We start from the raw sequence: 14,919 nt of genomic DNA, 5'->3' as shown, positions 1-14,919 counted from the left end.
GCGCTACCGCATCTGCGCAACGCGGGATCACGGGTGAGCACCTTTTTTCACGCGTTGGGAAGAGAAGCGGAGGGCGTCTTCACTAACAGACGCCAGCGGCCGATCTTCCTTCATCTCATGAATACCACCCCTGAAAAAGCGATTCAACCGTCACAAGCAAGTGGCTAAACCCGGAGCGTGTACGTCACCGCACCTATTTAGTTTCATTCTCCAAGTTTTTCACAATAAAGTCTCGTCAACCTTCCATTTTGTGCCGTGTTTCATTGTTGCTGGAGTTGGTACCAGCGGTAACTGGGACCAGTTGTAACTGGGACCAGCTGTAACTGGGACCAATTCCAGCTGGGACCAGTTGGACGACTCCAACTGGGACCAGTTGCAACTGGGAATTGTTCCATAAACCAGTTGCAACTGGGACTAATTGGTCCCAGTTGAAAATTTTCGCCTGGGACACGTGGAGCGCTGATCGGTCTTTTCACTCCTGAAATGTCACACAAAGTGTTCCATTCTTTTTACTAACGATCTAACCCACGAAACCACAAGAAATAATTTACTCACAGGAAGGTGCACAGACGTCAAGCATTGAGGTCTACCCACTATCCCTCAATCAGAGCCAATCAGAGCTCGGCATTCTGACATCACCACAACCTCTGCAAAAGAAGCAGACCAAACTTGTGCCCGGCATACTCTGCGTAAACTACTTATCACGCCCGCATCTCAACTACACATATTTTTTTCATACAATCTCTTGGCCTTCACTTGTTTCACTCATAGTTGTAAATTAAACAAAAATACAAGCAATAAATAAAAAAACAAGACCTTACCCAGTCAGAAAAAAGAAAAAAGAGCAGCAACCTAGTATTTTGCGTTGAAAGGTAGGGTTGCGAGTAGTCGACCTTATGTGCTTGGCAACCAGCTAGTGTAGTTTCCTTAGCAATCCATGTCGAAATAGGCAAGGGTGTGAATCGAGCCCAAGATTTAAAGGTTCTACAGTACACGCTTTTGCTTCACACTACCCCAAAGAATCATTTGACTTTAGTGCGGGAGAGGTGCTTTTTCCACTTTTCCAGATAAAAAAAAAAGATGGTGCAAAATCTTTTTTCTTGTGCTTTCGGCCTTTGTGAACATTTTTTTCAGACAAAAATAACTTGCCTAAAAGTTTCCTCAAAATGCCAGCTTCCAATCTTACGATTGCAACAAACATTCCGCACATTCTAACGTTAGAATGTGCTCTTTGCTACACAGTTCGTTCTAAATTGAGCAGACGACAAAGTAAGTTGTCTGCTCACTGCGCCTGTCGGGAGATGACGCCATGCGTTGGAAGCATCGCCGACTCGGTCGTCTGCAAGCCTATCCGTCGTTCTTTGAAAATCTAAAAAAGGAAACACTCGAACTGACTGCAAAGACCAAAATTACATTTCCACGAGTTGTTCCGAACCAGGCAAATCTCCAAGGTCGCCACGCTAAGAGATTGTCCGAGATCGTCCTCCCACGATTGGACTGGGGTGCCCTAGCGACGCCATTGGGTCCATCTCGGCACAGCGTCTGGAATGCGTCCCCAACTGGTGTGTCTGGTGTCCTGTTCCACCCACGCGTCCAAAGTGGTCCCAAGGTGGAAACAAACGGCGTCGTAAAAGCTGGAGTGTCACACCGTCGTATGTCGCAATCCCGGCGGTTGGACGTAGCAGTTCCGGAAGAAAGCACGAGAGAATGCAAGCGTCGCCGTCGTTGCAGCGTCCAGACTGCCGAAACTTCCATAGAGTGTCAAGCTGGAGAGCGACCTGCGGCGGGACGGGTGTCTGCCACATTCGGCACCGCCGCTATGACACCCCCAGGACCGCAACTGGCGACGGCGTGACACTTCTATGATGTCATTGGGCTAAAATCGAGGGGGCCACATTTGAGGACGCAGTAGGCACGGCAGACGGAGACGCGTTGCGGGTGCCGTAGTTCTTACGAAGAGCCCGAGGCGTCATCGTCTTCGTCGGCGAAGGAAAGCAGACGCGCGTTTTTGACTGCGCTTGACCCGCTGTCTGCTCCCTTGCTCCTCTTGGCTTCGGGCTTGGGCTTGGCCTCTTCCTTCCGCTTGCTTGGCTTCTGGAACCGGATCCGGCCGCCAGCCGGCACTTTTTCTGCAGAAATAAGAGGTGCGCATGTAGTGGCATGACCAACGCTGACCATAGAGCAGGGATGGGCAAAATACATGCAAATATGTATCGAAATACAAATACAAAATACTTCGTCAAAACTGTATTTAATTACAAATCTAATTACATTTCCAAAAAAGCATTTAAGTACAAGATACAAATACAACCAAATGTATTTGGTCTCCTCCAAATACTTTTCCAAATACATTCATCAAAATTTGCGTCAGCGACTTCAGGGCACCTGCAACGAGTTTCTGGGTATCTCATTTTAATTTTGCATCGCACACTCGGGAGTTAGTGTGCGAGGCTCTAGTAACGTAATAGAAATATAATTACAAAAAAAAATGTAATCAGCTTGGACGGAATAGGTGAAAAAAGTACAGAGCTTCAAGCAGCTTTTTTTGTCGATTACATTTTGGTATAGACCAACAAAGAACCGAGACAACTAAGATGCGCAGCACTAGCTAGAGAATTTTTTATTGTTACAACTCGCACCAGTTACGAAAATCTGGACGACCCGCGAATTTAGAATGTTCCAGGCAAAAATATGGATGGAAATCAGGCTGGAAAGCATCACAAGATGTTTTAGGCGCTTTTTAGCCAGTCTGCCTATGAACGTCGATTTCGTCACTGTTCTTGCCCTGGACTAGCACCGTAATCACGAAGTCACTAAACGCTTGTGCTTGATTGAGAGACACTGATTCGGTGCATAACATAGTTTTCTCCCTGCTCTGGACAGTCACAATAAATTGGAGGGATGTATAATTTTCGCCCACAAAATTGTATTTAATTACAATTGTATTTGAAATACCCACGTTTTAGTATTTCAATAAACACGTGAAATACATTACCCAATTTGTAATTAAATACAAATGCAAAATACACAAAGTATTTGAAATACGTATTTCAAATACGTGTATTTGAAATACTGCCCATCACTGCCATAGAGTTATAACTAAGGTTCCGTGTTTTTGGATAAATCTAAAAACACTCGCCGGTAACTTTTTCATCAATTCAAATTTATCTGAAAAACTGAAAAATTGAAAGTCACAAAAAAAAAAAAAAAAAAAAGAACGCAAAAGAGATGATTTTATTCCAGAAAAAAATCAGGGTCAGTGGCCCTGAGGTGATGCCACTTCAGTTTCCTTTGAAATCTCGGCAAGGTTCCTTCACAACAAATAATTATGGTACCTGAACTTTTTTTTTTTAACTTTATGAAATTGGGAACACAGTAAAATAAACTCAGAATTTCAGAGAACTGGGATTCTAACAAAAAGTAAACTCCAATAAATCCCGAATTTTCAGCGAAAAATAAACTGGAAATAAACTCAGAAAACATGAAAACCTATAGTTATAATGTACACTGGAGGTTCAATGGCACTAGTGTCTATGAGACTTCCAGTTTCAAATTGAAGCAGACAGTAACCAGTCCTTTTTTGAGGTGCTCCTGTGCACTCCTATGGGAAAATGTGCATGCAGTTTGTCCCTTCGCCGGAGAATAATGGGAATAACCTTCGTTATGGGGGTCGTGGTGAAAAGTGGGCAACTTTATTAGCCTTATAAAAGTACAACTGCTTAAGTTAGTATTTTTCTGATCAGCGAGCGACATTCAGCCTCCCAGTATTCCGGGCTTAATTCTAAGTTCCATAGCAAGTCTGTAAAGACAAGTGACAATCCAGGCGAGAGTAAAAGGTGAAAAGAATGTAGGGCTTGTTCGAGGAGTGCCAACATCCCGATGACGCTAACATTGATAACCTGCGAGATTTGTTTGCCAGTAAAATGACCCCCATTTACGAGCCATTAAAATGCATCAAACAGTAAAAGTATGCCGACTATAAAAGGTGTTTCTTATTGTGCTTATTTCATCAAGCAATGAGAGTTTTCCGGCTCCCCCCATTTTCAGAAGTTTTCGAGCATGCAGATATGATGTCTTGAGTGCCAGAACAAAATCAATGTTATTTATTGCAAATCACACTCACTACCTAGCTTTCACTTCATTTACATCATCTACAGGCACACAGGTAGCTACTGATTCGGCATTAGTGCGTAGTTCTAAGTATCTCTCTCGATTTTCATGATGCCCTTCATGAAAAGCGCCGATGCTGTGTGTGTGCTAACAGTGCCGGACAGTGTACATAAACACACGTACGAAGGCATTTTCGCGCGGGGTATAAAACCATGAATTTAAAAGAAAGAAAACTGTAACTGACCAAACTTTTCATCTCCAACTCAAAACTCGAGAGCTACGGGTCCATGGGAGGGGACCCCTTTCAAACCGGTGCCTCGGGCGGCTCTGCAGTCCCTCCTGCCATTTCCCGGTGCTCCTCCATGACGAGTTTTCGAGCCAGCAAAGTCTTTGGTGTCTTTGGCATGGCCAACGATACCGAGAGCTTACCCGCTTCCAGCGCTTCTGCCTGCTCGGCCGTCAGGTCGCCTTCACCGAGCACGACCACGGTTGGCTTCTCGTCTTCCAAGTCGAGCGGCTCCCTCCGGTCGGGTTCTTCTCTCTGTGAATCACAAGGCGCTTGGAGACCTCTTCATGGCTGATGGTACCTGGGACATGCCTCTGACTGGTGTGTTTAGCGCGTCCCCATTTGTGGTCCCCCGATTTCCGTTTGATGACATCACGCTTGGGTCATGCTGTTGCCCGCCATAACACACAGGGTGCCACAGCAGCAGTGGTGGATGTGGCAGAAGCATGTTCTGCTGCAGTTCACTCTCCAGCTGGACAGAGCCACAGAAGCTTCGGCTGCCAGGAGTCGGGACGCCGAGACGACGGCGACAACACTTTCGTCTGCTCAGACTCTCTGCCGGAGCATTTATGATCAACTGCAAGGATTGCGACACACTACAGCCTAGCATGCCAGCTCCTGGGATGCAATTTGTTGCCACTTTGGGTTTCGATGCACGGAAAGTACATACAACGTGCAAGTTCATCCGCTCTTTGCGCATCTCGTGCATTTGCTTACCCTCCAGACGTGCCTTTGTTTCCCCCTCCTGATGGCAGCCAATGGCGGCACGCGCTTGGCTGCCTCGTCATCGCGTATTCTCTTTGTTGCCTGTTGATTGCCATGCCACCCTGCCCTGCCCCCCCCCCCCCCCCCCTCCTAAGTTTTCATGTGCAAAATACGCTTTATGAAATACTTGCTCTCCACATAGAACATTAAACACACCTGTCAAAGACATCTTCCAGGTATCTTGCCCCCCTGGCTGATAGTGCCCGTGTGTTCTTACCTCGCTGTGCCCATCTTCCTTGAAGCCAACGCGCTCTTTCAGCCTCTTTATGAACGGCGCATCCTCTGGCTTGATGCAGGTCACGCTCTGTCGAGGCATTGGGCTCTGCTCCAACCACTCCTGCGCACTACACATGTTGCGGTCACGACATCTGCCTCATCTGCCGGATCCGGGCCAATGCCTGACCGCGGTGTTTTCACCTAGTTTCACGTATCGGCCACAGTTAACTTCTTGCTCAGGCTCCGAAGAACACTGCCACTATGCGGAGCGCAAGTTTGTCCTTTTGCAGTGGTTCTGGCATGGAGGAACGAAAAAAAGGAGGCAACATACCGGCTCAAGCCAGCCAAACGATAAAATCTCAGGTGAAGCCGGAAGTAGAGGACACAGCGGGTGAGAATGCCTCTAAGGGTGACCAAAAGAAGCTGTGGGTGCCAAATCAGCTATGCTTTCTGTCCAGTAGCGTTATTTGGTTTTAAACACGTTGGAGGCGTGTCTCTCCAAACCAAAAGTCTCCCCCAGCTTCACCCCTGGTGGCGTCATGTCGACTCTAGAAGCTTCCAACCTCCATGAGTTGCTGTAACGCCAGAACACTAAGCTCGATTGAAGAATAGGGGGTAGACCACAAGGCAGGTTGCTTTGAGTTCTATCCACTTTCCTTCCATCAGAGCCAATCAGAGGTCGGCGTTCTGATGTCACCACAACCCCTGCAAAAGAAGCAGACAAACTTTCACTCCGCATTTAAAGGGAGCATGAAATTAATTTTTAGCTGGGGTAAATTGGGATTTTACTAATCGCATATCGTTTAGGGCACCAAAATAAAACGATACTCCGTTTCACCTTACATACGAGTGCAGCAGATTCTACGAAGCATCGGGGCCAATCCAAGGCCGTGCGACTGTCTTGTGACCTTGGAGGGGGGGCACAGCGACATGCGGAAAGCGTATCACGGGCTACATCCTCAGAGCGGGATTTGCTAGGTTAGTTTGTAGCGTCTGCTGCGTCTGGACATAAGGTGAAACGGAGTATAATGCGCGAGCGTCAAAAGCCTGCTTTTTGGCACGAAAATTGGACAATATAGTGGACTATTTCGTTCCTCCTTTCTTTCGAAAGTTCTCTGCCTTTTCACTGTGATGCTTCCGCGGTGCCCAACCACGTCAGCTAAACACAGCTCATGCATTAGATACGAACACTGCGTCACTCGAACGTATGCGCTCGTTAACGATCGTTCAATCCCCACCCCTGCCTGTTTTGATCTGAATGAACATTGTACCGGCGTGCGGTCGTGTATCACTCTGCGTGGTGCACGTTAAAGACCCCAAACTAGCGGTTTGTACTGCAATGGCTAAATTTTTCATCTACAGCCGGGAGACAAGTCACCCATTGAGGCAGACCAAGTTCTGGGCTGTATAAACATACACACACCCCAAATATTTTTTTTCAACAATCAATCTGTTGACGAGTATTTGAATTCGCATTTGTGGCCAATGAGTGCCGTGACGGCACTTATCATAATTTCAGAACGACAAGTTCCATGGTGTGCTTAGAAAGCACGGTGGAAAAATGGATTCACCGCCTCTGGTGCCCATAGCACGTCACGACCACGCGATTTCTCATTTGTCTTTTGAGTTCAGGATTAAAGATACAGACTCAAGTTGAGCTAGTAGGTACACGTTAGGTAGAACTGTCAGCTAGAACATAAACACAAGCACAACAGATAGAAAGGGACAAACACACTGCTGACCAACTAGGTTCCTCTTCCTCGTTTTTATCCACAAGTACTTTGTCTTCAAAGAGTTTTCCCACATACCACATTATTATAAATATGTTAAAAGGGTGGGATTAATTTTGACTTTTAACTTATTTACAACATGGTGTATGGGAAAGCTCTTTGAAGACAAAGTACTTGTGGTTAAAGACTAGGAAGTGGAAGTACTTAGGGTTAAAGACTAAGAGGAATTATAACCCAATTGTTAGTCAGCAGTGTGTATGTCCCTTTCTATTCTTTGTGTTTAAAAAGTTTAAAGATCAGTTCATGGTCCCTTTGAATCTACCGCCACTACACTGTGTAAAAAAGAGCAAATGATCAGCTAATATAGACCAAAAGTACCCAGTCGGCCAGTGTCCTTAGTCACTGGTCAGGTAGGCTGGATTTTGTTTTTCTTTTCAAAACTTTTTTTTTTTTTTTTTTTTTGTGGGTTGACAAGGCGCGGGTGCAGAGATGGACGGAGAGTTTGTGAGGAGTGCAAGCGGTAAATTGCGGCCGATAGGTGAAACCAGAGTAGGTGACAGGTAGTGTTCAGAGCAAACTCCTTTCACCTACAGTGTTAGGGGAGAATATAGAGGACGAAAACTGGAGAAACGTGTAGCCGGGTTTTCGTCCTCTATGTTATTTTTCTCTAACACCGTAACTTAAGCAGCACGCTCCATTTTTACGAGTGAGAACCTTTCATCTCTTCCCACCTTTAACTCAACATTCGCGCTGCTATTTTTACGGGCTCCGCGTGCACACGGTTTCGAAGATCAGAGACGAGAGTTGCGATGTTTTCTGTGGGACGAACAAAGCAAGCGCTGAACAAATGCCGAATACTGAACAGGTATACCTGCAGGACTATGGTTTACAGTATCCAAGGGTCTCCGTCATCGGAATCTTGCGTAAATCTAATCACAACAGGCGAAGGCGGCGAAGACCTACAAGCTCACTTCGCATTGGACGTTAGAATAACAAAAAACCCCGGGTAATTTCACCAATTTCACGTCTTGCGGAAGTGACCAATGACCAGTAGGAGGCTATAGAGAGTTTGGCCAATGGGCGGAGCTTGTTGCCGGCTAGAGGGGATTTTGCAATAACACAAAATGGCGTTACCTCTTTGTCGTGTTTGTTGTCTTCATTTATCTCTATGGCTATTGGCCGTCTTTATTAAAGTCATTAAAGTTAACTACTTTATCTTTATTCCCAAAAAATCGCAGAAGATGGCCGATGGATGGATGGTAATGGCTATACTCTTTGTAACGGGCGGCAGCTTGCGCCACCTAGCGCCACGACGGGAGTAGCTATCCTTGGTTGCCAGACTGTCAAATCTCCGTAAACCATTCCCCTCTGGTACTCTTCTCTCCCCCCTCTCCCCACATGAGCCTGTCTCTGAGCTAGTCCCCATAGAAAGGAGGGTCTCCCTTTACCGAATTTAAAGAAGAAATTGAGGGATAGTTTCCTCCTTTCTGGCTGCTCGACGAAGCATGGGTCGATTAAGCAAAGACTCGACGGGGGGAGGGGATGAAGACGAAAATTTAATTTAATTCATTTAATTGCATTATAATTATAGGGAAGAAGAGCTCTTTATTCGCTTTATTGGAGGATCCTAGGAATGCCTAAAGGGGCTCAGAGGTCCGGCCGCAGCTTGAATCCCGGTCCCTTGGGGGGGCTTGTGAGGGAGGTGAGGCCCCCCTTGGGCTCGCACGACAGGCGGCCGTTGCGGGGACCCGGCTTGGGGCGCTTCCCCTGCTTCAGCGAATCCAGGATCTCTTCCACGTCCTTTGCCTCCAGGTCTTCGTAGTAGTCGTCATTCACCTGCGCGCAACCAAAGCCACATCAAGCTCACGCATGCAAGAGCATGAATGTTCCCACCGATGGGGTTTTCATGTGAATCTTGTAACTGGTGCGAGATAAAGTCACTAGAACCTGGGTAAGTAGCGCCAAGCTCCCTGTATGGTTGCCAGTTTGGTCCATGGAATGAGCAGTTTCTCCTTGAACACTCCATTCTTGGTGAGTCCATCCAAATTCGCAGTGACAGGTTGCTTTATAAAGCCATTCTGTTATCCACAAACCGGCAAAACAAAAGCACATCTTTGTGCCCCCACCACATGCGGCGTCTGTGCTTGGCGGCATTGAAAAATAATTTTCCTGTCTTGGAATACGCAAGAACAAACCCACTGTAAGAGATAAGCATGTCTGGTCAGTCAATTGCATATTATACAGCACCAAGGACGTTCATATTGGTGAGGAAAGCCTTCAGCATGATGAGGCTCCATAGAGATCTTGGTGCGGCTGGTTCAGAGCCACCTTTCCAAAGCTTCGAAGATTTGAGGACCAAAATGGAGATTGCCACGGCAACAGAGACCAATCGCCTTGCGAGGCTTTGATCGTCCATGTTAGTATCGGTTTGAGTCCTTTTAGCAGGCAAGGAAGGCAATGGCACTACTTTCCCAGGATCCAGCAACTTAAAGAGGCACTGACACCCCGAATGTGCACACACGGTGCAAGTTGTAGTCATAAACACACAAAAAATATAACGAAAAAAAACAAAAAAAAACTTTTTTTGAATGCATGCGCGTTTCTTTATGTTTGGCGCTTTTTTTCCATCTTGTCGATTCCTCGCTTCTTTCTATTTGCGACGTCAGAAATAATGAAATTTGTAAGCTTTGTAAGCGACATTTCTATATATTTAATAATGGCATTTGTAAAACTTGTTTTTTAACGCAACTGCAAACGCACTACGGCCCTTCTTTTTGAAATACCGAAAATTGAGTCCGGAGTGATGCCGCCTCCCTGGCTTTTCTTCCTCTTTCGGAAAACATGGCGGCACTGGCGGTGCTCGGCACACATAGTACTGAGGGTGATTGGTGCCTCGGGAAGTCAGATGAAGTTTTCTTCTTTAGGTGCTTGACAAGCTCTCCGACTTTGAAAGGAAATCGTCAAATGGTCAACACAACTGGGTTTGGTGCCTGTGTAGTGTAGTTTCGGTAGTGACTCCGCCGGGGCAGCCTTTCACTTAGAACCGATGCGACAGGGTCCTCATGTTGCTCACAAAAGTCAGCTGTGCGCTCTCTCGGACCTCACAACGTTTCAAAGAGTTTTAGATCACTGAAAGGGCCCCAAAAGAACATCAAACTTGAAAGTGAAGCGTTGAGTGCCCACAGCGATAGGCGGCAGGCACGGAGAAGAGTTGTTGATTACGGGACGCGGGCGAACACATTTCGGGTTGGGACGGTCCGGAGGCGTAAGACAGAGTTGCAGGACGATTCAATCTTTGACGTCAGTGTACTGGCACGGACTGTGCGGTGACTTCTACTTCGGCTTTGGGAAATTGTTTTTTTACTTCCCAAATACCGAGTTCCCAAGTTTCGAATTTTGAGTGTAATGCGAAGGCATCGTTTACAATCATTTCGGATAATAAAAGAAATATGATTTTTGACCTGTCGGTGCCCCTTTAAATGTGAGGAGCTTGTTGCGAGCGAGATACCGTAAAATGGTAATTATATGAGCGTCATGTGATGAATACCAACATTCTTAGACCTAGGTCAGTTAAAAAGCTTCGGAAAACGTCGGACGCCTTTTTACGGCGTGTCCCCTCGGTGGCACTTACTACACTATCAGCCCATCGTATGAACAAGCGTGGCGGAACCGGTGGACCGTTGGATGCATATCACTTGCGGTGGAAAGTGATTTTATGCAAAAATACTCCAGAAGCCGGGAGACGTCATAATTAAAATAAGAAAGCCGACTTGACATAACAGAAAAAACAACTTCATTAGACGTTTCGCCTCCCATGCGGGAGGCATCATCAGTAGTTACACAGCAAATGCAGGGTTCAACCTAAACTCAACGCTATTTATCACGAATGTCCGTGTAAGCTTCATGGAGAGGGCCGCGGTTTTTGTTGCACACGGATGTGTCCCTGAGAAGAAACCACGATTCTAGAAGCTTTCGGGGCCCCCATCTGTCCTCTCTCGCCAAGGTCGCGACGACCTTGGCGAGAGAGGACAGATGGGGGCCCCGAAAGCTTCTAGAATCGTGGTTTCTTCTCAGGGACACATCCGTGTGCAACAAAAACCGCGGCCCTCTCCATGAAGCTTACACGGACATTCGTGATAAATAGCGTTGAGTTTAGGTTGAACCCTGCATTTGCTGTGTAACTACTGATGATGCCTCCCGCATGGGAGGCGAAACGTCTAATGAAGTTGTTTTTTCTGTTATGTCAAGTCGGCGTTCTTATTTTAATTATAGTGATTTTATGGTAAGCATAAAGATTATGCAATACTTGACGCAAAAACAGCGTCATTCAAAAAAGACTTTTCTCTATTGCCCGTGGAAGCGTTGACGCTAAGAACGCCATCCGCCCTTATCTGCTCACATGCCGGCAGAGAAGAATAATTTTTGAACGCTGCTCTTCCGTGGAGCTTGTCAACTGATAGATCTAAGAATGTTGATGAAAACACCACTCTTTTCTGATGGGGAGCAGTGACGTCAGCTCTACGGCAGAGAGGACACTAAATCAATCCCTGGTTTGGAGATGAAACAGTTTGCATGTAAATACATTTTGTCAATAAAAGTGGTGGTGTCAAGAGTAGTAATTGTTAAATTCATACGCGATGGTGCCTGGTGGCTAGAACGTGAACGCAGCTACATTCCTTTTATCCGCGTCTCGTTCATGTAAACGGTGGAGCTGAGGAGGGAATTGAACTGGCTGGTGACATTGCGCATATCCATCTGCAAATTTCTTCTTTGTGTAAACATTGCTTAAATGATGCTAGATCTGTGGAGCGCAATACTTTGCAAATTTGTTGATGTACTGCCTCCTCTAAAGTTTTGGAGGAGCAGAACTTTGCAATCGGTGTAAACAGATCATAGGACCGACATAGTTTTGACTTTGCAGGCTGCCAAAGTGCTTCGCCGAGAACGATTGGGAAATTCACTTCAAAATGTCGAGATTCCAAGGCGTAGCTCGATTCAATGCGTAGCGATCGTGACACCCCATGTCTCACCCCACGCTTTTGTGGCACAACGCTGACCGTCCACTCAGACATCGCCAACAGGCCAGAAAAGGAAACGTTTGGGATCACGAGGCGCTCCGGAAGTTTGCTTGAGTAACCAGAAGGCTCGTTTTGTTTGGACAAACGAAAGGTCAGTGTTTGTTGCACTGGCATGGTCAGACCATTAAAGTTTTATCTCGTGTTTCACTGCATGAAGTAAAAAATAAATAAACAATTAAAGTCACTGCCTCCCTCCCCCCCCCCCCCCCCCCCCCCCCAAACACAAAAAAAAAAGGTTTTTTTTTTCTTTTTGCGGCATATTAATAAATCATAAAAATAGATGGAGATGTCAAACATAACACAGCCTCAAACACAGCTAACCACTGACCACTTTCTCCCGTTTTTTCAGTGTGATCATGTATCTGGCCTGCAAGTGACGCTTATTTGAGCAACTACAATATTACCTGAACCATGGGCGCGTTCACGCAGGCGCCTAGGCACTCGACGACGCTGAGCGTAAAGAGACCATCCTTCGACGTCTCGCCCGGTCCAATGCCCAACTTCTTCTCGATCACGGCCTGGATGTCCTCGGCTCCGCGCAGCATGCACGGGGTCGTGGTGCACACCTGGACGTGGTACTTCCCCACGGGGTTCCGCTGGAACATGGTGTAGAACGTGGCCACTTCGTAAACCCTCATGCGCGGCATGCCCAGGTAGTCAGCAACGTAGTGCATCGCGGTCAGTGGCAGCCAGCCGTGCTGCCGTTGCGCCAGGTCAAGCAAAGGAATCACGGCCGCGGCGCGGTGCCCGTCCGGGTAGATGCTCGTCAGGGACTCGGCGCGTTTCAGGTTCTCCGGCGTGAACTCGAACTTGACGTTCGCGTTGTTTTGGTCGGTGTCTCGATGCACAAAGAGGGCATCACTGCGCAGCGAAGTCGAGGTACCGAGGGCACGGCTGCGCGGCGTCGGGCACCGCAATGCCGCGCTGAGTAGACGCCCGCACGGCTGCATTTTGGGAGTCCGTGTTCGCCGGTCGTACTCCGAACGATTTGATGAGGTTCAAGCGAAAATGAAGATGCTTTCCAACTGACCTCGTCGGTAGCTCCAACAAAAAACTGAACACGATTCGACTTTCTGATGTCCCCACAGTGTTGTCGGTGCTGTTGGGTGAAAGCACGTTTCCCCGCCGTAAGTGGGGGAACCGGTTGTTTTCTAGAGGCACCACCATATTCGACATGTCTAATATTTACAAAAATCTAGCGGATTTATCCAATTGCTATCTCCGTTAAGATGGTATATATGCTAATAAACGTATCGGATATGGTTTGAAAAAAGTTTAATGTTGTCATACCGCGAACGCTACGCAGATGCGGATGATCAGCACTCCGAAAACGGATAAACTTGATCGGCTTGTCATGCACAAAGTATGCGAACTTGTCAAGTTTGGGAGGTCCCACGTTCCAGTGTCGGGCCGATTCCGCCGCGTTCGCGTCTAACCGGCCAAGTCGAAGCTCGCTAACCCCGAAGGCACGCTCGTCGCACCTCAGTTCCCCGTAAACCCGTTCAGCTCCGTACAAACCGGAGCGAGCGTCTCGTTTTTCGCACCGTCCCGCCAAGCGCGCCGGTTGTTGTCCTACGAGCACGGACCGCGCCCGATCGGCCGCGACTAGAGACCATGAGTGCCCAATACCGGCCGTACCGCGACGACGACAACGGCACGGACAGCGAGCCGATGACCTGGGCTGACCAGGAGCCCGGATCGGTGCAGATCTACGAGAAAACGACCGAGGACATCCGCGTGGTGTCCCACCGAAACCTGGTCATCGGAGGCGTCGGCATCGCGTTGCTCGGTCTGTTGGCCGGACTGCTGGCGGGCTACTTCGCCCACACGCAGCACTCCGGCTGCGTTCGTGGTAAATCCGTGGCCATCCACGCAGTCTTCGACGCGGACCCGACGATCCGCGATCGCCTGCTTCAGATGGTCAGCGCTCAAAGGATCAATGACACCGTGCGGTGAGTGGTTTCTCTTTCCCCCCGGTGGGGTGGGGTTTTTTCCCATCACTGGGCGCTAATTGGTGGGGGGAGAAAAAGCGGAGTGAACAAAGAGGAAAATGATGTTTCCGCTCAGGCGGCTTCTTTTTTTTCATGCTCGAAAGCGCCGAAATTCGAGATACGCGACGATTGAAAGAACGGAGTAGCTGGTCGTTCCGCACGGCAGAACATCTTCTCTCAAGCTGCGAGGGTGGCGAAAGAGGGGGGAGGAGAATGCGACACGTGACTCACACCGCGCGGTATGGGAGAAGGATGCAAAAAGGGAGAGTAGTGGTCGAGAGTGTCTGACTGTCCCAACACTTGTTGCTGTTGTAATGTGGTTTGGCTACGACTTCCTGTCGCGCGATATCGTTATTTCGAGAATATTTACCTCTATGCAACATCCTTCCACTTTTGTGGTGCATAACTGTGCCATCCTGTATTTGTCCCAGTATGAATTATGAGTGAACTGTTCAACTCATACCTGAAAATGTTTTTCTTTGGCCTCCAAGAATACCTAGTGGCACTGTAAAGTGTCACGAGGCACCTTGCACTGACCCTTCGCCAACACTCTTTTAATTTATAGAGGCGGAGCAGGAAGGTAATCACAAAAGGTATGGTATGCATGACATAATTCCTGTTGTCATGGCAACTGAATGATGCTGAAGAATCAGTTTCCAGCTGCTAAGAATGCCGAGATTGACAAGACAGATTTTAATACAAGAGTAAGGTTTTATACCCAAGCATTTTATCATTTTCATGAG

General features: G+C 47.5%; 3 protein-coding genes across 3 annotated transcripts in view; 1 reads left to right on the top strand and 2 right to left on the bottom strand.

Moving 5' to 3' along the window:
- Positions 1–1,391: 1,391 nt before the first annotated feature.
- Positions 1,392–5,542, bottom strand: LOC8041554 (uncharacterized protein KIAA1143 homolog). The gene is made up of 3 exons (XM_040209300.2): positions 5,379–5,542; positions 4,540–4,651; positions 1,392–2,129 (listed from the first exon to the last, which is right to left on the bottom strand). The coding sequence occupies exons 1-3, from the start codon at positions 5,511–5,513 to the stop codon at positions 1,951–1,953; spliced, it is 426 nt and encodes a 141-aa protein (XP_040065234.1). The 5' UTR covers positions 5,514–5,542; the 3' UTR covers positions 1,392–1,950.
- A 3,100-nt stretch (positions 5,543–8,642) lies between these two features.
- LOC8041555 (probable NADH dehydrogenase [ubiquinone] flavoprotein 2, mitochondrial) lies at positions 8,643–13,284 on the bottom strand. The gene is made up of 2 exons (XM_002414770.3): positions 12,590–13,284; positions 8,643–8,943 (listed from the first exon to the last, which is right to left on the bottom strand). The coding sequence occupies exons 1-2, from the start codon at positions 13,133–13,135 to the stop codon at positions 8,755–8,757; spliced, it is 735 nt and encodes a 244-aa protein (XP_002414815.1). The 5' UTR covers positions 13,136–13,284; the 3' UTR covers positions 8,643–8,754.
- A 219-nt stretch (positions 13,285–13,503) lies between these two features.
- LOC8041556 (putative N-acetylated-alpha-linked acidic dipeptidase) overlaps positions 13,504–14,919 on the top strand; it is a 31,320-nt gene continuing 29,904 nt past the window's right edge. Inside the window, exon 1 of the mRNA XM_040209301.3 lies at positions 13,504–14,137. Coding sequence (XP_040065235.1) covers positions 13,800–14,137 — 338 coding nt within the window. The 5' untranslated portion in view covers positions 13,504–13,799. The remainder of the gene's footprint in view (positions 14,138–14,919) is intronic.

This window comes from Ixodes scapularis, unplaced genomic scaffold, assembly GCF_016920785.2.
Source record: "Ixodes scapularis isolate PalLabHiFi unplaced genomic scaffold, ASM1692078v2 PGA_scaffold4__175_contigs__length_147842914, whole genome shotgun sequence".
Taxonomy (NCBI): Eukaryota; Metazoa; Arthropoda; class Arachnida; order Ixodida; family Ixodidae; genus Ixodes; species Ixodes scapularis.
The sequence above is the reverse complement of the archived record's forward strand: the minus strand, read 5'-3'. Positions and strand labels throughout refer to the sequence as shown.

Excerpts from the sequence above, each read along its gene's own strand:
- LOC8041555 (XM_002414770.3), bottom strand. The coding sequence starts at position 13,135 with ATGCAGCCGTGCGGGCGTCTACTCAGCGCGGCATTGCGGTGCCCGACG. Across the intron at positions 8,944-12,589 it reads TGAACGCGCCCATGGTTCAG|GTGAATGACGACTACTACGA; the intron begins GTAATATTGTAG and ends GGTTGCGCGCAG.
- LOC8041554 (XM_040209300.2), bottom strand. The coding sequence starts at position 5,513 with ATGTGTAGTGCGCAGGAGTGGTTGGAGCAGAGCCCAATGCCTCGACAG. Across the intron at positions 4,652-5,378 it reads AGGAAGATGGGCACAGCGAG|AGAGAAGAACCCGACCGGAG; the intron begins GTAAGAACACAC and ends TGTGATTCACAG. Across the intron at positions 2,130-4,539 it reads GGCAGAAGCGCTGGAAGCGG|AAAAAGTGCCGGCTGGCGGC; the intron begins GTAAGCTCTCGG and ends TTATTTCTGCAG.